Below are 22,799 nucleotides of genomic sequence, written 5' to 3'. Positions count from 1 at the left end.
GGGCGGTGGGGGGCAGTTAGGGGCAGGGGTTCTGGGGCGGTCAGGGGACAGGGAGAAGGGGTGGCTGGATGGGGCAGCGGTCCTGGAGAGGGCAGTCAGGAATAAGAGGAGGGGGTGGACGAGATGGCAGGGGACAGTTGTGGGGTTCCGAGGGCTGTCGGGACAGGGAACAGCAGGGTTGGATGGGGCAGGAATCTGGGGGAGGGGGGACATCACAGTACAGGAAGCAGGAAGAATTGGATAGGGGGCAGGGCTGGGCCGTGCCTAGCTGTTTAAGGAGGCACAGCCTCCACTAACCAGCCCTCCATACAATTTTGGAAACCTGATGTGGCCCTCAGGCCAGAAAGTTTGCCCGGCCCTGTCTAGACAATCCTTAGTCCTGCCTCAGTGCATGGGAATGGACTAGATGATCTGTCAAGATTCTTTCAAGTCCTACATTTCTGTGATTCTATGAAACTAAAAAAAAACAAAAAAAAAAAACCAACAGCCACCTCTTGGAATGGAATATTTAAAGTTATGAATGAACAGGAGTAATTAACGTGTCAGGAAAAGTTGACAAGGAAGTAACAAATAAACATGCTTCTGGGAAGATTTCTTAGTGTTGTCATTGAAAAATATCAGTCATCTTGAGTGTTTACTACATGCTTTTTCCTCTCATGAGATTTCTGTTATGAACATCAGAAGCATAATTACTGTTTCAGAAGCACTTTAGTTCTATCCTGTGTACAAAATGTTTTTTGTTTTTCTCAGGAATATTTGAGGCCCAGTTTGACTAAAGAGTTCTGGGTTTTTGTCTTTGCAGTTGACTGGATTATTGCAGACATGTTGGCAATCAGACAGAATGCTCTTGGGCATGTCCGATACGTTTTGAAAGATGGGTTAAAATGGCTTCCCTTGTATGGGTGGTATTTTTCTCAGGTAACTCCCATTTGTTTGTTTGTTCTTTTTCCTACTGTTTGCAAATGTAGCATACAATTTATTATCTTCTTTACTGTCTATTTCTAGCTGTCTACTTGTTCAAAATGAACAGCAGTGAGTCAGAATGTTCTTGGTGTGCCTTTATTTTAACAAGAAAATTGATTGGTCTTATTCAGAGGGGTGTACATTGGAACATCTGGCTAACATTGATGTAAAAGACAGCTGTTTATCAGAGGATTGACTCAGCTTTTTTAACTAATATTTCTTAATTAATCTTTCTAATTAACAAAATACTGTGTTTTAGAGTAATATCAGAATTAAAATCATGGGGCAGAATTTAGAGGTGGTGTCTAATTTGGGGTCCTTTATGCTTGTTCTCTCTTTCAGATATTTACATATGTGTGCTTGTCAATGTGTAAGAGCCAGATTTTCCTTTCATCCTTCTGTAAATTGGGGGTAATGTCATTGAAGACAGTGGAGTAATACTGATGTAAAACCAGTAAGAGAGGAAAACTGGGAGAATACTCTCTCAGTCGTTTTGTCAAGGGAGGTTGAAGTTTGCCTTCATTGCTATTGCCACTACAGAATGGTCAAGGTTGCCTTAACCTGCAGATGTCATGAGATCTGCACAGCTCTCATTACACCAATAACGGACTAGTGCTTCTGCACAATTGTCTAGGCCAACCTCTCCCGCACGACAACATGGCTCCTTTAGTACAGCAGAACCTCAGAGTTACAAACACCTTGAGAACGGAGGTTGTTTGTAACTGAAATATGCACAGCTCTGAACAAAACGTTACGGTTGTTCCTTCAAAAGCTTACAAGTGAACATTGACTCAATACAGCATTGAAATTTTACTATGAAGAAGAAAAATGCTGCTTTTAACCATTTTAATTTAAATGAAACAAGCACAGAAACAGTTTCCTTACCCATCTCCATAGCTTTGGAGGAGTAGCTGTAGAGATGGTTTACTCAAATTCCGTGCTGCATGGAGCAAGCATCAAACACCCTGTGGATATGGAGGAGAGCATGCCACAGAAGGTATCTGCTTCCTTACTCCTCTCAACTCAGTACACACAGAGCCCAAATCCTATGGTGCTCCAGGGAAGGGGCTTCTAGTGAGAAGAACAGGGGAGAATGTGCTATGGAGACAATGACCCTTCCTTCTCTGTTCCCTTCTCTACCCACTTGAACCCCCAAACCAAAGTGACAGTTTCTGATGCTCTTTTATTTCTCCTCTGCCATGGATTAGCAGAGTGCAAGAAGAGAATATGATCTGTGGAAAGAGCACTGCTATTGCCCTTGCATCTAGTCACTATGTCTCTGGTGGTCTAATTCTGCTTTTATTATAGTGCTAACAATTTAGGTTCTCTATTGCATCCGCTATCACTGGTGTCCAAAGTTGGTTTTGTAATTTTCCAAAATCTTGCAATGGCTCTCTGAAATATTCTGTGTTCAACTTCCTGACTGCTATACTGATTGTTAATAAACTGTTCCTCTGGAAGTTAGTGTGAATGTAGGCTACGCTTTTATACAGAACATAGTTATTAACTTAAACCTGTGTAGTTTTGTGTGCCCCACAACTCTTTTCACACTATTAAAGACATTAAACATAGATGGATATATTACTAATCCAGGGACACAAATGGAAGACTGTTTACAGACACTAGTGTTGTGTGTATTTAAGAAGATGTATTTAAATTACTGAAAAAGGGTACATCAGGACTGAAGTGCAAGCTAATAGATATTTTTTTGTCTTTATCACACCAAGCACTGCGAAAACATAAAACACTTCCTCTTCTTCCTGTTGATGCTCTGTCAGTGATGTCACTCACACTCCACTAAAACTTTCCAGTGATATGTACTTACAGAATACTCACGGAATTTATATTCCCTCCGTCAGGTAAACATCCCAAAATACACACATTTTGGCTAACTAGTTGTGCAGAATTCAGGCGCTAAGGAAACATATTTGTAAACATAGTTCATTGTTGATCTAGAAACATGTTTTAAAGTACAGAGGGGAAAAACTGAAAATATAGACAGTGTGCTTATGGACTTCCAGACATCTGTTTTGAGCCTACACATATATTTTGATATTATTCAAAAGGAAATACAGTAGAAATTCAGTATAAATTAGGGAACTGGATCTATAGATGATTTCATAGCTAACAAATTCCTTTTTTTTGAATATGTATTTCTAATGGTAACAAAGAAAGAAACTCCTTACATTCATCTGCTATGGCACAGGATTGTTCTGTTAGCTATAAATATAATAGCTGTGTATCTAAAGTTGGCTTTAATATTTTTGTGTGCATCTGCAGAACAGTTTCTGACCAGTCCTTCTCCACTAAAATGCAACCATGCTGGATAAGAGATCAGCAGAGAATTTTGGGGAAAATTAAGCAAAAAATATTATATACTCTTTTTCTATGCTTCCTTCTAGTCTCCTACTGCCATCACTGCTTGTCTGGGTAAGTAGCCATGCCTCAACTGGCTATTAGCCTGTGGTAGTTTTATGATTCCCTTCTGAGGTGGAGTGATAGAACAAGTGGTGAGCAGTTAATGCACCATTGAATTTATGCTCCATTTTGATGCTATTTTTTGGAGAGCAATATGCTAACTGTGGCTCTCACTCTTCAAACAGAAATATCATTGCTAATGCTAGGTGGGCTTTTGCAACCCACAAAGCTCATTTGGGCAAGTCCATCCTCAGTTTAGCCAGTGTCTAAAAAGATAGACAAATTATATAAATATTTACCCCAAGAGGATTTTTAAGACTCTTTGGTAGTAGAAGCTGCTGTTCAGAGACCTAAGGGTGGATTAGTACACACTGTTTACTCAAATAAAAATAAAGAAAATGAATTTATTGGGAAAAAGTCTTCTCATCTTTCACATTAAGTTAAATTCCATGAATTACCAAGACACAGTGCGCTAACAATACCATCTTTGGAAAAAAATGTCAGTGTTTATTGACTTGCTCCTGAATGAACAGAGGAAACTTGCACGTGCTATCACAGCAGAAGGTCTCCAAGTAGCATGACATGCCTTGATAGCATCTGTTGACTTCAGATGCAGAAGCTTGAGCTGTAGCTACTACAATTTCTATCAGAAGGTATGCTTGGCTTAAATTTTTGGAACTGCCTCTACAGAGCTAAAGTGGAGGATCTTGCTTTTAAAGGAGGAGGACCATTGAGTACCACCACTGATGAGTTTCTCTAAAAGATGGAAAATAGATACCCTGCTAGTTACTTTGGCATCTATCAACAGCACAGGAAAAGGCCACAAGTACTAGGTTTTAAGTTCCAAAGACAACACTACCCTTGATTGTCTTCTCACCTTACTCAAAGGAGACAGTAATATCACCAGCAATAGTCTCCTTGGCAGTTTTTCTCAACCAAATAGCTTCAAACTGAGATCAAGAGGCAATCAGGCATCTTGAGTAGCTGTGTTATTGGGCAGTATGTCAACTTTGTGACCTAAGGCCCGAGAGCTCTGATCCAGTCTTAATCCAGGTTCACTCCCCTCCATTTGGAGACTGGCTATAACATTTTTTCCCACTGTTGGACTTTTATAACCATGGATAAGGTAATGGTTTTTTTCACGGAGCTCGCAGAAGTCACAGAAACCATGACTTCCAGCAACCTCCGTGAATTCAGCCATGGCAGCCGGGCGCGACAGGGTCCCCCACTGTCACAGTTAGCGGGGGGACTCCTGCAGCTTCCTTGTGGCAGGGAGCCCCCAACAGCTCCCGGCTGCCATGGGAGGCAGGAGCTCCTGGCCATTGCAGGTGGTGGGGGGACCACACCATAAAATCAACCAGAGCTGGGAGCAGGATCCTGCAGTGACCAGCCTCTGCAGTCAGTGTGGGGACCCTGCAGCTGAGTTCCCCATTTTGTCATGGATATTTTTTGTAAAAGTCACGGACACGTCACAGGCTTCCATGAATTTTTCTTTATTGCTTATGACCTGCTTGTGACTTTTACTAAAAATATCCATGACAAAATCTTAGCCTTACCTATGGACAAGTGGATTTTAGAGATTGTCCGCAGAAGATATTCAGTACAATTTAAAAAAAAATATCCATCCTTCCAACCACAGTCTACTTCCCTCTCACAAGAACCTGCTGAGATCAGAGATTCTAGCTCTAGGAATAAGGAGGAGGTAATATGTAGTGCACCTAACAGAACCTGCATCACTCAATCCTTGAGATTCTACTTCTAAAAAAAAAGTTTATAATCTAGTTTAAAATAAACCTGCACGCTTATATAACAGTAGAAGTGAATAAAATAATAGTGCTTTACACTGACATAATACCATTCACTTGAGAACCACAGAAGGCTTTGTAAACCTCAGTCGTATCAGTATCGCGATCCTGCTAGGAAGTAGATGGCCCTTATGCTCCATGGCTTCCACTGGTTGCCTAGAGGGATGAGGAAGGAATTTTTTCTACGGTACACAATTGGCTAGTTGTAGTGTAAGTTTATTTATTTAGCCTTCCTCTGAAGCAGAGACTGGTCACAGCAGGAAACAGGATAACAGGTGGTTTGGACTAGTGCTCTGAGGTGGTACAGAGAATTCTTTTTCTATATGTTGGACTGGTGTATCTTGCTCACATGCTCAGAGTTATAACAAGTTGCCAGATTTCAGGTTGGGAAGCAACTTCCCCATATCAGATTGGCTGGGACCCTGGGGTTTTGGGGGAGGAGGGGTTAGGTTGGTTTTTGCCTTCCTTTGAAGCAGTGGGCATAGTTCATATGCTGGGATCATCTGGGCATCCCTCACCTAATCAGGTCCTTGCTATTGCAGAAGTCTTGGGTATTCATGGCACTTTGGTCTCTCTCAGTCTCTCCCCATGACACCAAAAAAAAGGTGGAAGCCTTTGCCTTACATTAAACCTCAAGAGGCTCAATACTTTCATCAAGACATCTTGTTTCTGTATGCTATCCTAGCCTCTATCATACCCTCCCTTTGAAAGATTGGCTTGCAGCTCGTTATTTGAAGGATAAGCATTTACATATTTCCTCTTGTTCTTATTGCAAATACCTTAGTTTCATAGTGGGAGAGGACTACTTCCAGTACAGGATCCTTCCATTTAGACCTTATGCTGCCCCCATAGTATTCTCAAAATATCTATCAGCAGTGGCAGCTCACCTAAGAAGAAAGGGAATTCTCTTGTACCCTTATTTGGAGGATTGACTAATAAAAGTGTCATTAAGGGAACATCTTTGTAATGCTCTCCTCTGCACATGTACTCTCTTCAGAAGTATGGTTTCATGATAAACCCTAGGAAGTCATTCTAACAAATCAGTTGTGAAATCTTATCTCTGTTAGACTCTGAGATAAGCAGAGTGCTGCTTCCTCAAGAGTGGTCCCTGAATGTAAAATCAGCAGTAGAAACTTGGCACTCTCAAAGGGTGATGTTCTGTCTCAAGTTGATGGGACTCTTTAACTTCAACAATATACACGTCTCAAAATAAGAACTTTACAGCACTGGCTGTCAGCCAACTACAGACAAAGTACAGACAGATGAATCAAAAGCTTTCCATTCCAAAGAAAGTGCTAATATCTCTAGATTAGCAAGGTCAACCTTATGATGTCCTCAAAGGGATACCATTCAGTCCTCTTCCATTCAGAACAGATACTGAATAATTCAACATAAAATGGTATGCTCACTGCTGCAGGTTCACAATCCAGGAACACTGGAATTCCCCCCTCTCCCCCAAAGAACATTACCTTAAATTACATTAAAACCTGATAGAGCTTACGGAGCAATTTGTTGGGCATTTAAAAACATTCTAACCTCATGTCCAGCACAAAGTTGTTCAGGTGCTTATGGACAGCATCTCTAATATTTTATATAAACAAGCAGGAAGGTGCCTATTCTTAATTTTGCAGTGAGGCAACGGGAATGGTGCCCTCTCCGCAACATGTGGCTAAGCATCTGACAGGGAAAAACAGCAATCTGGAAGACCAGCTGAGTAGAATCGTGAAAGTCACCGGTGAGCGGTCACTGAAAACTTCAGTGATACAGGAAATCTTCACATGCTAGGGACACCCATAGACAGACTTCTTTACAATGAAAGAAAATGCAAAATGTCAGATGTTTTGTTTGAGAGCAAAGACAGACATTCAATTTCAAATGTGTTCCTCAGATTATAGAGCCAAGGTCTCCTATATGCCTTTCCTCCTATTATGTCTAATAACAGAGTGCTGGTGGGGGAGGACATAAAAAAGATAATTTTAATAGCGGCCATTTGGCCCAAGCAGCAATTGTTCACAGATTTACTACACATCTCAGAAGGGACGTACAGAACGCTGCCTGTCATTCCAGATTTGCTTACTCAACAGGATGGTTGAGTCTGCCATTCAGACACAAACTCTGTTCACCTTATTTAGGTTTCTAACAAAACTGAATTTATTGCCTATCTTGTTCCACTTCTGTTCAGGCTATATTAGTGAGCTCTGGAAAACATTACATTTTAAAATGGAAAAAGTTCATTCACAGTGTGGGCAGAGGATGACGATAATGATCCCATCTCACGGCCTCAACCTAATGTATACCTGAGTACTTCCTCCAGCTCAAAATAGCAGACCTATCACTCTCTTCAATTTAAGGTTCTTTTATTAGCCTTGTCTGCCTTCCATTCTCTCAATGATAATAAATTGGTGTTTGCTCATGAGACGTTTACCATCCTATTGAAAATCCAGCATCCTCTTGGGATCTTAATTTAGTTTTCATATATTTAGGCCTGGTCTACGCTGGGGGCCGGGAGGGGAGGGGGTGTCAATATAAGATACGCAACTTCAGCTACGAGAAGTCAGCATATCTTAGTTTGACTTACCTCCCGTCCTCACGACATGTGATCGGTGCCCACGGCTTCCCCTTCGACTCCACTTCTGCCTCTCGCCCTGATGGAGTTCCAGAGTCAACGTGGAGTGCGTTCAGGGATCGATTTTTCGCGTCTAGATGAGACGCAATAAATCAATCCTTGATAGATCAATCGCTATCCAGCGGGTAGTGTGGACGTACCCTATATGAAACATCTATTTGAGACTATAAGAGAATGTTCTTTACTTACATGTTTAAATCTCTCAAAGATTTTTATTGAAAAAAATTAATGCAAGTAGTCTAGTACAGTACTTAGAAAAAGCAGTAAATGCAGCAATGATGAAAAGATGATTTGGTAAGATAATATTTTAATTTTGAACATGCAAAAAGGTTATAACAATGAGGAATTTATTTTTGAGGCAAATTTTATTTGTATCCTCTTTTATCTTTTTTGCTTTGGTTGTGTTTCTCTCTTAATAGTGCAATCAGTCTCTCAGTTTTAAAATGTTAATAGTAATATGTCTGGAACAAGCTATAAAACTAATCTTTTCCAGGAGATGGTTTAGTTTTTCATAAGGTTTCTCAATGAAAATGCTATTATTGTGAAGAATCTTTTGCCTTCTAAAACAAGCAGTTATTTTAATTTATCTGAGTATCATCAGTATCTAATGTTCTCTGCAATTACCAGACTTACTTTTATTTGTGAAAGTGTATAATAGTGTGATATGGTCAGTGCTGCTTGTTACTACATACACACATACATACATACATGTATCTACAATACGATACCTATTACTTGTCTTCAGTTTTTTTGTCTTCTGTTGCTCTTTACAGCGTGACACCCAGATTTGAAAATTCTGATCTGCAAATACTTATGCAGATGAATAACTTTACTCATGTGAGGAGTCCTATTAATCTCAGTGGTACTACTTGCATTAATAAAGTTACTTCTGTGTGTGTATTTATAGGAATAGACCTTTGTGTCCGTTCCAGTGTTGTCTTCTGATTCAGTAACATTGTTAAACAAGACAGTCAGGTCAGTGGTGAGTTGGAGCCAGTTTGCACTGGTTCATGCAAACCGGTTGTTAAATTTAGAAGCCGGTTTAGAATCGGTTGTTAAAAGGGTGGGCAAACTCCGGCCCGCGGGCCGCATCCGGCCCGCTGGACCATCCTCTCTGGCCCGGTTGAGGAGGCTCCCCTGTCCCCTCCCCGCCTTCCCCGGCTCCTCCCTTGCCTTCCCCTCCTCTCGCAGAGCCTAGTGCCAGCGCCCTGGACCGCTCCTGGGAAGCTCTGCAGCTCCTGCCGCTTTGAGTGGCAAGGTAAGAGGGTGGGGCTGCAAGCTCCAGCGGGCCGCGTGGCATCCATACATGCTGCCCTGAGCAGCATGGTGAGGGGGCCGGGCCGAGGAGAGGTTGGATAAGGGGCAGGGAGCGGTTGGAGGGGGCAGAGGTTCTGGGGGAGTGGTCAGGGGACAGGGAACAGGGAGGGGGTTGGGTAAGCATTGGAGTTCTGGGGGTCTGTCGGGGTGGTGGTGAATGGGGTTGGGGCAGTCAGGAGACGGAGGGGGCAAGTTGGGTAGGAGGTGGGGTCCTGGGGGGCAGTTGGGGTGGGGGGGGTCTCGGGAAGGAGTGGTCAGGGGACAAAGAGCGTGGAGGGTTGATGGGTTGTGGGTTCTGAGGGGGGCAGTCACGTGCAGGACGTGGGTGGGCATCGGGTGGGGGTGGGGATAGGCTGTTTTGGGAGGCACGTGGGGCTTGTACTCACTGGGCAGTTTCCTACTGGGTCTTCAGCGGCACATTCTTCACTCGCTCCAGGTCTTCGGCGGTACTGAAGGACCTGCTGCTGACATGCCACCGAAAACCCGGAGTGAGTGAAGAAAGGGCCGCCAAAGAACCGGTAGGAAACTGGTTCCTAAGATTTTGGTAGCTCATCACTAGGTCAAGTGCTTTCTAATTATTTGTGTGGACATTGTGATCTACATGTAGAACACTTCTTTTATGTAACTTTGTTAAAGAGTATGTATTGCTTATGCAAATATAAAATGGTGTGTCTTTCATCCTGAGAGAAATGTTCTCTACTATGCAGGTGTGACAGTGTACCCCATAAGGCTTTATGGGGAGTGCTTACAAAGGTATATATGATGTAACTGGAATAGAGTTTTGCTACATATGCCATGTAACATATCTATGTAAAGGTTATGATCTACTGGTTATGTTCATCCTAGTTGTATGCAGGCATTATTTGTGTGTTCAGAGTTATGAACATTGGCTGTATAATTGCTTGGTCACTTCTTGGGAAACGGATGTGCTCAGTCAGGAAGCATTTAACAGACAAAAGAGCTTGGAAGACTCCAATCCACATAAGAAGTCTGCCTGAGGACATTCAAGGGAGCATGTGGGTAATGGCTGCTCCCTGCAAGTCCTAAGTCATGCATGGGCAGGTGACTTGCCCATGTGGTTCCAAATCTCCATTTTGTGATTGGATTCTACAAGGGGAGGAGAGGGTCTCCACCCACAAGAGAGAGTCTATTTAAATCCCTGGGAGACCCCTCCATGGGTTCTTCAGATGGCTAAAGAAGGAGGCTTTCCACCCCCCCAGGATACTGACAGGAAAACTGAAACAAAGGACAGTGTGCAAGGAGTGTGAGTGATTGCTGGACCAAGGCTAAAAGGAGATTAGCCTGTAAAAGGGAGCATTCTGGAACTGGTGAGGATCTTATCTGTATTCAGTTTGATTAGACATAGATTTGCGCATTTTATTTTATTTTGCTTGGTAACTTACTTTGTTCTGTCTGTTACTACTTGGAACCACTTAAATCCTACTTTCTGTATTTAATAAAATCACTTTTTTTGTTTATTAGTTAACTCAGAGTATGTATTACTACCTGAGGGAGCAAACAGCTGTGCATATCTCTCTATCAGTGTTATAGAGGGCGAACAATTTATGAGTTTACCCTGCATAAGCTTTATACAGGGTAAAATGGATTTATTTGGGTTTAGACCCCATTGAGAGTTGGGCCTCTGGGTGCTAAAGACAAGCACACTTCTGTTAGCTGTTTTCAGGTAAACCTGCAGCTTTGGGGCAGGTAATTCAGACTCTGGGTCTTTGCTGAAGTAGACAAGAGTGTCTGGCTCAGCAGGACAGGGTGCTGAAGTCCTAAGCTGGCAGGGAAAACAGGGATAGAAGTAATCTTGGCACATCGGTTGGCACTCCCAAGGGGGTTTCTGTGATCCAACCCATCACAGCAGGCTGCTAATTTTATCTCAATAGATTCTTCTAATGACCTGTCACCATAATATCTAAAATTGTTTTTATCCAAATTCAAACATTTGTTTTTTCATCAAATGTAGTATGTGATAAATACTAAATACTTTTTATTTTTAAATTTTTATGTCCTAGCATGGAGGAATCTATGTAAAACGAAGTGCCAGATTTAATGAAAAAGAAATGAGAAACAAGCTGCAGGCCCAGGTGAAAGCTGAGACTCCGGTAAGATTATGCATTTTTCTCTTTATTATTATTTTTAAATAATCAGTCTTTGTAACTGGAATTACAATTACAAAATTCAGAGGAATTAGAAATAACTAGTATCTGTAAATTACAAGACAAGCAACCATGTGCATGTTTTCTTTAGGTATTTTCACTGATTATTCGTATAGCTACCATTACAGCAGCTTTCCAGAAACAGCCAATTTCACTGTTCCCTATATTTTAAAATAGCATCTTGCTTACTGTAGTAATGCCTGTCAGATTGATTTTTTTTAACTGTATATCAAATTAGTTTGATCTTTTGAAAGTCAAGAAACATTCTTATAAAATGTTAATTAATCAGCTATCAGGATGATTAATCATTTTTAATGTGAGTGACATTTTAAAACTGAATAACTTTGTCTGCTACAGGGAAAATCTCTTGATAATTTTCTATTTGAAGAACAACTGTTATTGCCAAGTGACATTTCTCATGACTCCCTCTATGGTCCGTGGTTCACTGGTTGGAATCACTATGCTTTCATTTGTACTAATTACTGTACATTAATATGTTGTGTTTTCCCCCTTGTTGGCTTGGTGCATTATAACCTACTTGGTAACACTTGAGATATCTCAGTTGATCAGCTCTGCTTTAAATTATATGAAAAAGGAATCCTACAAAAAGTGGAAACGGACAATTTGCTAAGGATGAGAACAAAAGAATAGTACAGCATGTAGGGACAAAATCGGAAAGGCTAAGGCACAAAATGGGTTACACCTACCAAGGAACATAGAAAGGCATTAAGAAGTTCTATAAGTACAGTAGGAGCAAGAGAAAGACAAAGGAAAGTGTAGGTCCTCTACTTAGCGGGGAAGGAGAGCTAATGATGGATGACATCAAGAAGCATGAAGGGTTTAATGCTTATTTTACTTCAGTCTTCACTAAACTAGTTAATTGTGTCCAGATATTTAACACAATTAACATTAATATTTACATAAGTTAAGCCTGGTCTGTATTTAAAAGTTAGGTCAACATAGCTGCATCCAGTCAGGAATGTGAATATCTATACCCCTGACCCAGGTAGCTATGCCAAGCAAACCCCTGGGATAGACACAGTTATGTCAACGGAATAATGCTTCTGTCAACATAGCTACCATCATTTAGGAAGATGATGTTTGTACACTGATGTCAAAGACCCCTACCATTGATGTAGGCTGCATCTACTCTAACAGAGTTTTGTTGCCATAACTACAGCGATGTGGCTGTGCCGGTTTAGTCTCTGTAGTGTAGGCATACTTCCAAATATATTCAAGTTGATGGAATTCCTATTTGGGTACTTTAGGAGCTAGCTGAAGCAATATCAGAATTACTAGCTATTATCTTCGAGAACTCATGAAGGATGGGTAGGATTGGAAAAGAACAAACATATTACCTATCTTTAAAGAAGGGAACAAAAGGACCCAGGGAATTATAAACCAGTTCACCTAACTTCGGTTCCTGAAAGGATACTGGAAGAAATTAGTAAACAATCAGTTTGAAAGCATCTGAAGGATTATAGGGTTATAAGTAATAGTCAACATAGATTTGTCAAGAACAGATCATGCCAAACCAATCTAATTTTCTTTCTTGACAGGGTTACTGCGTACTGGATAGGGGAGAAGCAGTAGACACTGTATATCTTGGTTTTAATAAGACTTTTGATAGAGTCCCACTTGACATTCTCATAAGCCAACTAAAGAAATAAGTCTGTCCTGTGTCCAGTACTATTCAATATTTTCATTAATGACTTGGATAATGAAGTGGAGAATGTGCACGTAAAATGTGCAAATAAATCCAAACTTGATGGGGTTGTAAGTGCTATGGAAGACATGCAAAATACTATACTTGGGAAGGAAAAATCAAATGCACAACTACAAAATAGGGAATAAATGGGCAAGGCAGTAGTATTGCTGAAAAGGATCTGCACATTATGGTGGATCACATGTTGAGTATGGGTCAAGAAAGTGACGCATTTTGAAAAAGAATGGTGATCAGCTGTTCTCCATGTCCACTGAAGGCAGGACAAGAAATAATCAGCTTAATCTGCAGCAAGGGAGATTTAGGTTAGATGTTAGGAAAATCTTTCTAATTATAAGGATAGTTGACTATTAAAATGGGCTTCCAGGGGTGGTTGTAGAATCCCTGTCTTTGGAGGTTTTAAGAACATATGAACATAAGGAACATAAGAACAGCCGTACCGGGTCAGACCAAAGGTCCATCTAGCCCAGTATCTGTCTACCAACAGTGGCCAATGCCGGGTGCCCCAGAGGGAGTGAAGCTAACAGGCAATCATCAAATGATCTCTTTCCTGCCATCCATCTCCATCATCTGATGAACAGAGGCTAGGGACACCATTCTTTACCCTTCCTGGCTAATAGCCATTTATGGACTTAGCCACCATGAATTTATCCAGTTCCCTTTTAAACATTATTATAGTCCCAGCCTTCACAACCTCCTCAGGTAAGGAGTTCCACAAGTTGACTGTGCACTGTGTGAAGAAGAACTTCCTTTTATTTGTTTTAAACCTGCTACCTATTAATTTCATTTGGTGACTCCTAGTTCTTGTATTATAGGAATAAGTAAATAACTTTTCCTTATCCACTTTCTCCACATCACTCATGATTATATATACCTCTATCATATCCCCCCCTTAGTCTCCTCTTTTCCAAGCTGAAGAGACCTAGCCTCTTTAATCTTTCCTCATATGGGACCCTCTCCAAACCTCTAATCATTTTAGTTGCCCTTTTCTGAACCTTTTCTAGTGCTAGAACATCTTTTTTGAGGTGAGGAGACTACATCTGTACACAGTATTCAAGATGTGGGTGTACCATGGATTTATATAAGGGCAATAATATATTCTCAGTCTTATTCTCTATCCCCTTTTTAATAATTCCTAACATCCTGTTTGCTTTTTTGACCGCCTCTGCGCACTGCGTGGACATCTTCAGAGAACTATCCACGATGACACCAAGATCTTTTTCCTGACTTCTTGTAGCTAAATTAGCCCCCATCATATTGTATGTATAGTTGACGTTATTTTTTCCAATGTGCATTACTTTACATTTATCCACATTAAATTTCATTTGCCATTTTGTTGCCCAATCACTTGGTTTTGTGAGATCTTTTTGAAGTTCTTCACAATCTGCTTTGGTCTTAAGTATCTTGAGTAGTTTAGTATCATCTGCAAACTTTGCCACCTCACTGTTTACCCCTTTCTCCAGATCATTTATGAATAAATTGAATAGGATTGGTCCTTGGACTGACCCTTGGGGAACACCACTAGTTACCCCTCTCCATTCTGAGAATTTACCATTCCTACTCTTTGTTCCCTGACTTTTAAGCAGTTCTCAATCCATGAAAGGACCTTCCCTTTTATCCCATGACAGCTTAATTTACGTAAGAGCCTTTGGTGAGGGACCTTGTCAAAGGCTTTCTGGAAATCTAAGTATGCATTGTCCACTTGATCCCCCTTGTCCAGATGTTTGTTGACCCCTTCAAAGAACTCTAATAGATTAGTAAGACACAATTTCCCTTTACAGAAACCATATTGACTATTGCTCAACAGTTTGTTTTTCTATGTGTCTGACAATTTTATTCTTAACTATTGTTTTCGACTAATTCGCCCGGTACTGACGTTAGACTTACAGGTCTGTAATTGCCGGGGTCACCTCTAGAGCCCTTTTTAAATATTGGCATTACATTAGCTAACTTCCAGTCATTGGGTACCGAAGCTGATTTAAAGGACAGGTTACAAACCTTAGTTAATAGTTCCGCAACTTCATATTTGAGTTCTTTCAGAACTCTTGGGTGAATGCCATCTGGTCCCGGTGACTTGTTAATGTCGAGTTTATCAATTAATTCCAAAACCTCCTCTAGTGACACTTTAATCTGTGACAGTTCCTCAGATTTGTCACCTACAAAAGCCGGCTCACGTTTGGGAATCTCCCTAACATCCTCAGCCGTGAAGACTGAAGCAAAGAATCCATTTAGTTTCTCCATGATGACTTTATTGTCTTTAAGTGTTCCTTTTGTATTTCAATCGTCAAGGGGCCCCACTGGTTGTTTAGCAGGCTTCCTGCTTCTGATGTACTTAAAAAACATTTTGTTATTACCTTTGGAGTTTTTGGCTAGCCGTTCTTCAGACTCCTCTTTGGCTTTTCTTATTACACTCTTGCACTTAAACTGGCAGTGTTTGTGCTCCTTTCTATTTGCCTAACTGGAGGAGCTAAGAGAGGCAGAGAGGTATGTTGATGAGGCTTTCCGGGACACTCTAGAATTGTCCCACCTCTGCTCAGACAGCTTCTATGCTGTTGAGGAGGAAGAAAGGCCCAGGGAAGCAGAGCAATCAATGGGAGCAGAGGGAAACCTTCCCATATTGGGGCCCTCCTTCCAGAGGGTGCTGGGGTTGCCTCTCGCACTGAGGTTACCTCTCTGGGGGAGGGAACTCCAGTTGCTAGGAAAAGGCAGGTGTTAGTAATGGGAGATTCAATCATTAGAAACATAGATAGCTGGGTTTGTGATGACCAGGAAAACCGTATGGTGACTTCCCTGCCTGGTGCAAAGGTTGCAGATCTTTTGAGGCACCTAGACAGACTTATGTGTAGTGCTGGGGAGGAGCCGGTGGTCATGGTACATGTAGGTACCAATGACATAGGGAAGGGTAGGAGAGATGTCCTGGAAGCCAAATTTAGGCTGCTAGGGAAGAGACTGACATCCAGGACCTCTGTGGTGGCATTCTCAGCAATGCTCCCAGTTCCATGCGCAGGGCCAAGTAGGCAGGCAGAGCTTCAGAGCCTCAATGCGTGGATGAGACAATGGTGTACAGAGGAGGGGTTTAGATTCATTAGGAACTGGGGAAACTTTTGAGATGGGAGGCGCCTGTACAGGAGAGATGCGCTCCACCTAAACCAAAGTGGAACCAGACTGCTGGCACTAAACATTAAAAAGGTTGTAGAGCAGCTTTTAAACTAGGAGATGGGGGAAAGCCGACTGCTGCAGAGGAGCATGTGGATCGGACACAGACTTCTCTTAGGGGAGAGACTGATGATAGGGAATCTCCAGATTATAGTCAGGAACAGAGGATGGAAGAGGATAATGTAAGGGCCAGATCAGATGATAAACAGTCACATAAAAAAGAATCTGGCACATCAGAAAAGGGCAGACAAATAAACAGGGACAAGTTTTTAAAGTGCTTGTACACAAATGCTAGAAGTCTAAATAATAAGATGGGTGAACTAGAATGCCTTGTGATAAAGGAGGATATTGATATAATAGGCATCACAGAAACCTGGTGAACTGAGAGTAATCAATGGGACACAATCATTCCAGGGTACAAAATATATCGGAAGGACAGAACAGGTTGTACAGGAGGAGGAGTGGCACTATATGTGAAAGAAAATGTAGATTCAAATGAAGTAAAAATCTTAAGCGAATCCACATGTTCCATAGAATCACTATGGATAGAAATTTCATGCTCTAATAAAAATATAACGTTAGGGGTCTGTTATCCACCACCTGACCAGGACAGTAATAGTGATGATGAAATGCTAAGGGAAATTAGAGATGCTATCAAAATTAAGAACTCAATAATAGTGGGGGATTTCAGTTATCCCCATATTGACTGGGAACATTTCACTTCAGGACGAAATGCAGAGATAAAATTTCTCAATACTTTAAATGACTGCTTCATGGAGCAGCTGGTACGGGAACCCACAAGGGGAGAGGCAACTAGATTTAATCCTGAGTGAAGCGCAGAAGCTGGTCCAAGAGGTAACTATAGCAGGACCGCTTGGAAATAGTGACCATAATACAATAGCATTCAACATCCCTGTGGGGGGAAGAACACCTCAACAGCCCAACACTGTGGCATTTAATTTCAAAAGAGGAAACTATACAAAAATGAGGGGGTTAGTTAAACAAAAGTTAAAAGGTACAGTGACTAAAGTGAAATCCCTGCACGTTGCATGGGCCCTTTTTAAAGACACCATAATAGAGACCCAACTTGAATATATACCCCAAATTAAGAAACACAGTAAAAGAACTAAAAAAGAACTTAACAACCATGTATAAGAAGCAGTGAGAGATAAAAAGACTTCCTTTAAAAGACCGAAGTCAAATCCTAGTGAGGCAAATAGAAAGGAGCACACACACTGCCAGCTTAAGTGCAAGAGTGTAATAAGAAAAGAACAGGTTAGACCAATACCAGTAAGGGATGATCAGTACGGGGGGCTGGACTAGATATCCTCTTGAGGTCCCTTCTAATTTCCTTTCTATGAAATATACACACAAACACTTTTAGCGATGAGTTCTAATGATGGCACGTGTTTTACAGCTGAAACCATGGTAAAGATTATTTGGTCTTAATACTCTTCAGTGTTCAAGGATTCATTGTGGTATGATTTTCTTCAAATATTAAAGTGGCCTTTTTGAATAGTCAAGCAAAAGAGGTTTATACTGGATAGTATGTTTTCAGTCAAAGCTCTGATGTGCTTACTTAAGGCCCTCATTCCAGAAGGCATCTATATTCAGGACAGCACTTAAAACATATTCTGTCCTCAATCAGGGCTTAGTATGGACATGTTTTGTTAGGATGAAAAGAACAAACTTGTCTGTTTAGATTTATAAAAGTAAGAAGTGGATTTAAGTTATGACAACCAAATATTTGACAGAGTTTTTCTGTAGGTCTTTGGCTAGTGCAGCAGTCAGCAACCTTCGGCATGCGACCCATCAGGGTAATCCACTGACGGGCTGTGAGACATTACGTTCACATTGACCATCCACAGGCACGGCCCCCCACAGCTCCCACTGGCTGGGAACAGCGAACCGCAGCCACTGGGAGCTGCGGGGGGCCGTGCCTGCGGATGGTTAAGGTAAACAAAATGTCTCCCGGCCTGCCAGCGACTTACCCTGATGGGCCACGTGCTTAAGGTTGCAAACCCCTGGGCTAGTGTATGAAATGTCATTTAGTTTAGCATTGCAAAACTCTATTTGCCCTGTGTGAGAACTTTTTTGGGGGGAGTAGGTAAGTGATATAATTATTATTAGGGCATGGTGGAAGGCAAATGAGTACATGTGACTTGGTTGTTAAATTTTCATGACACTTCTGTAATGCTGGCTTAGTTCCGTTTTATTAACTATATATTATTGTATCTGTGTTTGTGCATATATTTTGTTTTTTAAAAGGGACAAATTCTTCCCTATGTTATCTGGGTAAAATTTACTTTGAATTAAGGTTTACCTCATAGCAATTTCATGTTATAATTAACAATAAATGCTCTCAAAATTGTTGGCTGAGCTGCTTAAAAATATTTCTGCTAATGAAAGTGATCCATTTTTGCACAGAGCAAGCTTACATTCAAACATTTATGTAATATATCTAACCACTTTACGTATTAATATTACAGTGAAGTCAGATTTATACTGTTGCATTTGTGTTTGAAATTTCACCACATGAATACATTAAATGTTTGTGCTTCCTGTCAATCTGGATAGGAATCCTTCCATTTTCTTTCAAGCCCAACGTGCCATGAAATAATAGCAAAATGAACATATACACTGCTCTTAACTCGTACTTGCAAATAGCAAATACCCAAGTTGCAAAATAACCTACAGAAGAAAATGCTTGCATACAATACTTTGTCCTCTCATCACAAATTTGAACCATTTTATTCTCTCTGTAAATAGCATATTAATTGTCATAAATCTGCAGAAAGAATCTTTCTCTGCCTTTATCACACACAGAAATGTCTCATCATAACTTGAAGACCCAGCTTGAAGTAACCATGAAAAATAAATAGTTGGAAAAATCTTCCCTTTCCCTGTTTTGAGATATGAGATTGTATCAGGATTTTGGGTGCTTCCAGTATTTAAATGTGAGTCACTAAAGTCTAGGACATATGCATGTTTCACTTAATCGTTGGAGTTGGGTGGAGATTGAGTGACACTGCCATATCATTAGAGGAATGAAGTTCTGGAACAGCCTTCCAAGGGGAGCAGTGGAGGCAAAAAACCCGAACTGGTTACAGGTCTGAACTTGTTACGTTTATGGATGGGATGGGATGGTGAGGCTGCCTACAGTGGCATATGGCCTGTCTGCATTTGCTGTAGCAAATGTCTCCAACAGCCAGAGATGGAATAGTCAATGAGGAATGCTCTGAGTTACTACAGAAAATTCTTTCCCAGGTGCTCAGGGTCTAACTGATCACCACATTTGGGGTCAGGAAGCAATTTTCCCTCAGGTCAATTTGCCAGGGACCTGGAATTTTTTTGCCTTCTTCTGCTACATGGGACACGGGTCACTTGCTGGTTTGAATTAGAGTAAATGGTGGATTCTGTATAATTTGAAGTCTTTACATCAAGATTTGAGGACTTCAATAGCTCAGCCAGAGGTTATGGGTTTCAGAAGTAGGTAGGTGATGTACCGTGGCCTGCAATGTGCAGGAGGTCAGAGTAGATTATCATGATGGTCCCTTTTGGCCTTAAAGTCTGAGACTCAGATGTTCCCTGACCCAATCTCAGAATGTTGACTGAGGGCATTGTTCTACAAAGTTTTCTTACACTGAGTAGCACTTTACTCATGCAACTGTTCTTAGTGAACTTTTGAAAACTTTTTTCAAGTGAAATTGGGACTGTTCCAGCATTTCAGCGATGGTGTTGGGATGAACTGATGAGCGTAGCCAACATAAAAATGGGTATATTGTTTTGTAAACTTCTTTCCAACCAAAGAAGAGAATGTAAGTTTACCAGACTGAAATAGAACTGTCAAGATTATACTTACTAAACCAAATGCTTATGTCTGTTAAGATAAAAGAAGCAATGCTACTGAGTCATTATTTCAGGAGAGACTTAAGTTTCCATTATCTACTTTGTCTGAGAATAGTTTAAATATAGATGTTGTAAATACCCTTTAATCTACAATTACTATATTGAAACAAGAAAGTGATAGCTTTATGCACTTAACACTATTCATGTAGATACTTGGTAATTCTGAAATCTAACATGATATGTCCACAAGACATCAAATTGTGTTTTTAATGGAATACCTTTTAGTCAGACAGAGTTTATGTGCCACTGAATTTAGCACAAGCATAGATATTGACCTTGACATGACAAATAATGGCAGACATTCCAGAATAATAATATGTTTACCTGATGCTGCAGTCAGAGCAGAAAAGCAGTGTGACAACATGCAAAAAATAAATCCTTTTATTTAGTGTTTCTAAAAAATCTTATCTTATTCATTTCTTTAACTGTCAGGGAATGGGTTGTTTGCAGATTGAGAGAGATGGGGGAATCTGTACTTGGGATCACTTGATTATTTATCATTTTCACCTACAGTTTTAACAAAAGAATCAAAATGATTAATGTTTAGGGTTTCTGGATAATGCCTGCTCCCATTAACAAAGAAACTTGAGAGTTCAAGGAAGACAGGATTGGAGTTGAGGCAGACCAGCTCTTAGTTTAGTGCAGCTTTTGGTTACATATATATATATTTTTACTACTTCATGTCATGTGGTCCCCTTCATTTTTCATTCTTAAAAAAAAAAAAAAACTTGAGTAAAACGGAAAAAAAATTGACCTCCTCACTGCCTCCTGTATTAAACTGCTGCAGAGAGAAACTGCCCATTCATGTCTCTGCTGCTCAGAGTGGTTTCATTCTTTCCAGATAGCATGTGCTATCAAGAGCTTTCTTTCGGGAGCTGGAATTTGATTTTTAGACGTGTTAGAAATTCCCACAGTATAGTAAGCTAAAATCTCTTGCTAGAATTTGGAAATTATCGACTACTAAATTGCCATGTTCTTTCAGGAAATTTCACTTTTGCTTGCTAAAACCACATTGAAATGGATAGTCAGCTGTGCCAGTATCATGTGTTTTTATTTTTAATAGGCAAAGCATTTAAGTACCTGTGCAAAAGGGAAATAATGGAAAACCCAACCACAAAACTATTAAATTGTGCTACTTCGCAATCAGCTATTTCTTACACAATTGTAACATTTTGCACTTGCATCATAAGAGCAATAACTGTTTTCACAAGAATTTGTAGGGTAGCTTTATAATCATATCACCATGAAATAGGGGCATTATTACTATTTTTTTAATATTACTGCAACTTGTACATTAGTGTTGTTGCAGTCAGAAAAGTGACTGAAAAAATTACTTTAGTATTCAATATTCTTCAGCAATTACTGATCTACTCAATATGCTCATTTATAAATAAAGTTGACCACTGGCTCTGGTTCTAACTGCAAGCTGTGAATCTTAACTTGTTTCCTGAAAAGGTAGCCTGTATTCTCTCTCACTACCCATCAAGAAGAACAAATCCAAAATCTAAATCCTGCCTCCCTTATGCACTTGAAGACAGCTTGGAGGTGTTCCAGGTGTTCTGCCCATGAGTCTGAGAATATAGCCACATCATCAAGGTAGGCAACTGCAGATTCCCCAGATCCAGCCAGAAGGTTATCTACCAATCTCTGGAAGATGGTGGGTGCATTTCTCAGTCTGAAAGGGAGCACATTAAATTCATAAAGCCGTACATGGGTGAAGAAGGCTGACCTTTCCTTGGCACGGTCATCTAGCAGCACTTGCCAGTACCCCTTAGTTAAGTCTAAGGTGGAGATGAACTAGGCACGGCCCAGTTTCTCCAATAGCTCATCTATGCATGGCATTGGATAGTTTTCTGGGCAAGTTTCAGCATTTAGCTTACAGTAGTCCACACAAAAGCGGATTTCCTCATCTGCTTTGGGAGCCAGAACCACTGGAGAGGCCCATGTGCTCTCAGAGGGGCAGATTACACCCATCTGTAACATGTAATTGATTTCCCTTTCTATTGCGGTTTTGGCCTGAGGAGCCATCCAGTAGGGTTGGGCTCTAATTGGGCGAGCATCACTTGTGTCAAAGGAGTGGTACTTCCGTTCTCTCCATCCTGGGGTGGCTGAAAACACTGACGTGAAGCTGGTGCACAGCTCCTGGATTTGCTGTCGCTGCTTACACCCAAAGGTGATGGAAAGGCTTACCTCTTCTGTGCCATCGTTGCTTTTTCCTTCATAGTAGACTCCTTCGGGCCACTCAGTGTCATCTCTCTCCTGGGCTGTAAACTGGAGAACCTTGATCCCTTAGGAATAAAAGGGCTTTAATTAATATGGCATACTTTAGGTTTTAGGGTAGGCTCCCTGGTGCTCTTAGACCATAAATGGCCCCTCCCATGCTTCCATCTTATTGGCCTGGAACGCTTTCAGGACCATGACTTGGTCACCTACTCCGAAGGAACGCTCTCTGGCATGTTTATCGTACCAGGCCTTTTGCTCTTGTTGAGCATCCTGTAGGTTTTCTCGAGCAAGGGCTAGAGAGTCTTTGAGGGTGTTTTGCAGGTTGGTTACAAGGTCAAAAATGTTAGTCTCTGGAGAAGATGTAATCCCCTCCCCTTGCTGCTTCACCAACTGTAATGGCCCCTTAACTTCGCGGCCATAAAGAAGTTCAAAGGGTGAAAATCCCAAACTGGGATGTGGTACAGCCCGGTAGGCAAAGAGCAACTGCTGCAACA

At 41.0% G+C, this 22,799-nt stretch overlaps 1 protein-coding gene across 4 annotated transcripts in view; it reads left to right on the top strand.

Moving 5' to 3' along the window:
- Positions 1 to 22,799, top strand: part of AGPAT5 (1-acylglycerol-3-phosphate O-acyltransferase 5) — a 126,972-nt gene that overhangs the window by 43,917 nt on the left and 60,256 nt on the right. For 3 of the 4 annotated variants that reach the window (XM_050950931.1, XM_050950930.1, XM_050950932.1), the window contains exons 3-4: positions 803 to 918; positions 11,151 to 11,240. In XM_050950931.1, coding sequence (XP_050806888.1) covers positions 803 to 918; positions 11,151 to 11,240 — 206 coding nt within the window. The remainder of the gene's footprint in view (positions 1 to 802; positions 919 to 11,150; positions 11,241 to 22,799) is intronic. The other variant, XM_050950933.1, reaches the window with a different exon arrangement.

This window comes from Gopherus flavomarginatus, chromosome 4 (assembly GCF_025201925.1).
Source record: "Gopherus flavomarginatus isolate rGopFla2 chromosome 4, rGopFla2.mat.asm, whole genome shotgun sequence".
NCBI lineage: Eukaryota > Metazoa > Chordata > Testudines > Testudinidae > Gopherus > Gopherus flavomarginatus.
Note: the sequence above shows the minus strand (reverse complement) of the source record. Positions and strands in the feature narration are given on the sequence as shown.